General features: G+C 37.4%; 1 protein-coding gene across 1 annotated transcript; it reads right to left on the bottom strand.

Moving 5' to 3' along the window:
• Positions 1-214: 214 nt before the first annotated feature.
• LOC145672641 (E3 SUMO-protein ligase ZBED1-like) lies at positions 215-1,930 on the bottom strand. Its single transcript, XM_081741802.1, has one exon. It carries the CDS (start codon positions 1,928-1,930, stop codon positions 215-217), a length of 1,716 nt encoding a protein of 571 aa, XP_081597928.1.
• Between the last annotated feature and the right edge of the window lie 3,224 nt (positions 1,931-5,154).

The following is a 5,154-nucleotide window of genomic DNA, read 5'->3' as shown; positions in this document are numbered from 1 at the left end:
ATATTGAATTAAAAGCACAATTTCTTTTTCATCTTTCACTAACATTTCTGAACCTTTCAAAAATTCCTAAATTAGAGTAGACGATTTAAATCTAAACATTTGAATATTTGACTTCTAATGTAAATGTACTTCTCATATTTTATATTTGTTTAGAACTGGATAACTTACTTACATCCAATTGTATTTGTTGTTATTTGAATAAACCTTTAATCATTCAGCACTGGGGAACAAATTTTTTGTTCATTGCGAGAAAAATCAACTGTTCAGCATGAAACCCAGTAAGAGCAGTTCGGTTGTCTGTTACAACATTTCCTCCACTACTGAAAACACGCTCAGATGGAACGCTGGTACCTGGTATACACAAATATTTTTTAGCGAGTTTGCTCAAGTATGGCAGAACTGTCTGGTGATTACGCCACCAAATAAGAGGATCTTCATTCATACAGGGCTGTGGCATTTTTAGATAGTGATCAATCTCTTCTGCAATTTCATCCTTAGGAGTTTTCCGATACTGGTGTTCCTTCTTCTTTCTTTTGGCAAACACTGCCTCAAATCCAGACAGTTGTTTTTCTGAACGCTTTTCACATGTCGGAAGTACCTCCATGGTGTATGATTCATTGGCTGATGAATCTGGAGAAAGCTCGTCAATAATTGCTGATCTCACCGAAGACATTTCGTTCTCATTCAGGTAAGTTTCTCTGAATCGGACGTCCAAAAACGTGCTCATTTGCAGCAGTTTACATGGAGGTTTCAAATCTTCAGGTTCATTTTCACTTACATCACTGTACCTTTTCTTCAGAGCGGAAAGGACATGCTGCTTGAGTTCTGGTATCAATGGATCCTCAGCTGTTGGTCTTGCATCCAATTCGATGCCAGGTGGACTTCTATTTTCATCAACTGAGCCACCAAACACTTCCGCATCGTCAGATTCTTCAATTATCGACAGAAGTGGAAGGATTGCACTTCCTGTGACATATGAATCTCCACTCATGAGCTGAGACATTTCCTCTAATGGTCTCAGAAGTGCTATAACTTTCTTCAGCAGTTTCAACTCTGAGGGGTCAAGCAGCATGTCACTGTATTTGCCCTTATAATATGAACCGAAGAACTCCACTAACTCACTGTACTGAGATTCTACAGCTTCCAGAAGGAGGAGAGTGGACCACCAACGAGTAGGTACAGCTGCTGAAAGTAGTCTTGGTTGTTTGCTCAAACTTTCCATGACATTTTTGAAATCTCTTCTCAGTTTTGAAGATAATGAAAGTGTTGTCTGTATCTTCTTACACTTAATGATCACACTAGCTAGTGGTTCCTCTTTCAAGATCTTTTCAATTCCTATTAGAAGTGTGTGACCGAAACAGCTAATGTGGTTAAATTTCATTAACTTCATTGGTGAAAGAATATTAGCTGCGTTGTCTGTGGCAAAGACAACAACAGATGCTGCAGCTATCCCCCAGTCATCGAGTGCACTTAATAGGGCATCCTTTAGGTTTACTGCCGTGTGATCAATATCAAGGAGTGAACAATTAAGGCACACACTTAGTAGTTCCCAGTTGTCACTGACAAAGTGTGAAGTCAATGAGATGAAAGGATTTTTCGCAGCAGAGGTCCATGTGTCAGTAGTTAAAGCTAATGACTTCGCTTCTTTCATTAACCATGTTACGTGATTTTTTGTTTCTTCATAAAGTCTTAGAATGTCAGTATCTGTCATAGATCGTCGCCCTGGACATTCAAAAGCAGGTTGTAGACATTTTACCATGTAACGAAAACCTGGCTTATCCACAGTACTATATGGGTGCATTTCTGTAGCAATGAAATAGGCCACGCCCCGTGTACACCTCTCCTGTGTTCTTGAGTCCAGTGGTCGGTAATGTTGAAGTGTATGTTGTTTTAACTGTGGAAATGAACTCCTATCCTCTGCCCCATGCATTTGATTGACAGTTGATTGATGAGAACCAGAAGAACAAGATGATGAACTTTTTCTGCAAGGAAAACACGGAAATGATTACTTTTGCGACATGCATGTTTAAATCTGCATATATCTTTCATAAAACAATATGTTTAAGCTGGAATTTGGGTAAGAGGGGGGGAATCGGAAATGTTACTTGTAATTCCACTACATTAAAGTACCCCGCAAGAGAATTCGGTTAAAAATGAGAAGTGATACACTGAAACCGTTATTATGCCCAAATTATAGGGGTATTCTGGCCACATTGTAGTTCCTTCTATTTCTCCAGCTTTGCAGTGGTTTGGCTGTCCTTTGGCTGTTTAGCTGTGGGGAATGTTTTTAAGAAAAAATAAAATTGGTGTTTAGCTTAAATTTGGAATAATGGGCATTCGAATTTGCCGTTCATTTCCATCAAATTCGACATACAGAGCTGAATATTTTACGAACTGCTTATGCAACAGAATGAAGTCAAATGGTATCAATGATGGGACAAGGGAGAAACATTATGACGAGTTACGGTCGTCGTCCGCCACCTTGGTGGCAACCATATTGGATTCAACGTTATTTCAAATAAGAACATTGTCATGTAATATATCAAATGACACCCTCTTTTAATGAAAAATCAAATAGAGCAGTTCGTTTTATGATAACTGTAACGTGTTTTACTTACTAACCATGTTATGGTACGTTAAGGTAGCTGAAACACAATTATAGCAATTTGTAAAATGAACTGCACCATACTATTTATCGTTAAAAGAGGGTGTCATTTGATATATCATATGGCAATGTTCTTAATTGAAATAACGTTGAATCCAATATGTTCGCCACAAAGATGGCAGATGACGATCATAACGTCATAATGTTTCTCCCTTGTCCCATCATTGATAGTATTTGATTTCATTCTGTCGCATAAGCAGTTTGTGAAATATTCAGCCCTGTCCCGACTTACACTAATACTTTGTACTTCGAATTTGATGGAAATGAGCGGCAAATTCGAATGCCAATTACTCCAAATTTAAGCTAAACACCAATTTTATTTTTTCTTAAAAACTTTTCTCACAGCCAAACCACAGCAAAGCAGCAGAAATCGAAGGAACGTATAATGTGGCTAGGTACCCCCATTAATTTGGGCATAATAACGCTTCACTACTTTACTCTTCATTTTTGACCGAATTCTTTTGCGGGGTCCTTTTGGAGTGCAGGAACACTGATAACATGTAACAAATTATTGTCCAGAATCTGATCTGCAAATAGTCTTATACATTATTTTCAAGACATCAGCAAGCATCACCTATTGATCAGTGATGAACACTATTCTAACCAAAACAATGAAAATATAGTCGCTACCACATGTGTGCCAATGTACAAGTCTATCAATTTAAATACAAAGTCAAAAGGTTATACTGATCTTGTAGCGACTGGCTGTGTTACTCGATGGAAATCACACTATAAATTAATATTTCGACTATTCCCAGCATGAAAATGAAATGGAACATTATCCATTCTCTATTTTACTACTGCTGCTGTCACATAACGTTTCGAGGGAGCACCATTTCTCTCGCCTTTAGGTGGTCTTTTTAGTTTTCATTTTTTTGGCTAACTTCCGCCGGTGACAGGAAACTAATAGGGGAAGAGCCAGAGGGCCTCCATATGCACCACCACCCTCTGATCCTTTGGGACATATATTTCTATATTACCTACATTTCAAGGAAAATTTGTAACCATGTTGCCAAAAAATAAAACTGCTGCTACTATAAAATCACGGACCTTTCTTTGTTAACCAACATTGATTTTACGAAAAGCGTATACCTTTACTTTGACGGTCTTAGAAATTCCCTTAATTTTGACAGTGTCATGGAAAATACCTACCTCGTTGGAAAGCTTTTTAATTTGAAACCCTCTTCTTAAAGAAATCAAACTCATGAAAACGAACATAGTTTTGCTTGCAAGTAGTTGAAAAACAGCAAATGCAGATAAAAGTAAGTAAAATGTCAATAAATAAAGAAAAGCACTCAATAAATAACTACATAAATAAACGAATGATTTTTTTTTTTTTTTTTTTTGCAGAATTCCAGAAAAGTTATGGAACGTAACAAGATTTACTTCAGATGGTTCTGCCAATTCTATGTATGTTTTGTTTGTAATATCCGTTTTAATGTACATTATCCGTGTGCTTTCCATTAATATCTGGAGGTATTCCGGAGCTACACCATGCATATCTTTGTCCTGTATTAAACGATTTGACAGGAATGAAACATCAAAGATATCTGAACATCATAGAACATCATAGAACAAGCAATGCATTGCTGGTTAAATTCTGTACACCTTATACATTCAGAAATTGTAAAGAAACCGTTTATGTTGACAACCAATCGTGATTGGACTATATTGATATGTTGTCTTTATTATTAACGCATGCGATGGATCAACGACAAAGACAGTACTTTTCTAGAGATCATCTGATATGTAAATTATTCCTAGAGCAATCAGTTAAAGTCAGGGTGCTCACGCAATGTGCCAATGATCGAGAATGAGGAAAGCTTATTCATATTCATATCTCAAAACTGCACCCTGCTGTTCTCTTTCTGAACAACCTGGATCTACAGAAGAGACTTCATCTTCAGCAGATACATCCAGAATTAACCGATTCGCTCTTTGAAGCTCAGAATATTGGCGCGGGTGATGTACACGCAGGTGTGACTTCATGTTAGAAGTATTTCCACATTTGTGAGACACAGTCACTAAACATTTTGAGCATCGCACACAAGGCCCACCATGTTTAGTATCTGTCCATTTTTCTAAATATTTCCACAGAGATAATTTCTTTTTCCTGTTGAAATACCACAATCTGCGTTTTCTTCAGCCATTTTTATTATCCCTGCCTCTCGTTCCAAATAGTAACTATTGGTATGGCATTTCAGTCACAACACATTTGTGTGAGATCCAACAACAATCACAGAGAAGATTGTCACCAGTGTTGCCACAGTCCTATCTCTGGAATGGGCTCAAAAATAGTACCAAATTGAAACAAAAGGGCATGAATTCATTATTTTATACCAGCGTAACACATGGCTCTGTAACACGAAACTAAAATAGGTGAAGTTCTAGAGCACTCCCACCCCCCTCTTCCAAGAGTGCAAACCAAGAAAGTACTCTTTTTAGAAATTACTTTTTAAAAACATCCAAATAGGAGTAACCCGAACAAC

The sequence above is a fragment of the Thermobia domestica genome, chromosome 16, assembly GCF_964235325.1.
Source record: "Thermobia domestica chromosome 16, izTheDome1.hap1.1, whole genome shotgun sequence".
NCBI classification, from domain to species: domain Eukaryota; kingdom Metazoa; phylum Arthropoda; class Insecta; order Zygentoma; family Lepismatidae; genus Thermobia; species Thermobia domestica.
This window is presented reverse-complemented; position numbering and strand designations above follow the sequence as displayed.

Bases quoted from the DNA above. Each gene is read 5' to 3' on its own strand.
- LOC145672641 (XM_081741802.1), bottom strand. From the start codon at position 1,930: ATGCATGGGGCAGAGGATAGGAGTTCATTTCCACAGTTAAAACAACAT.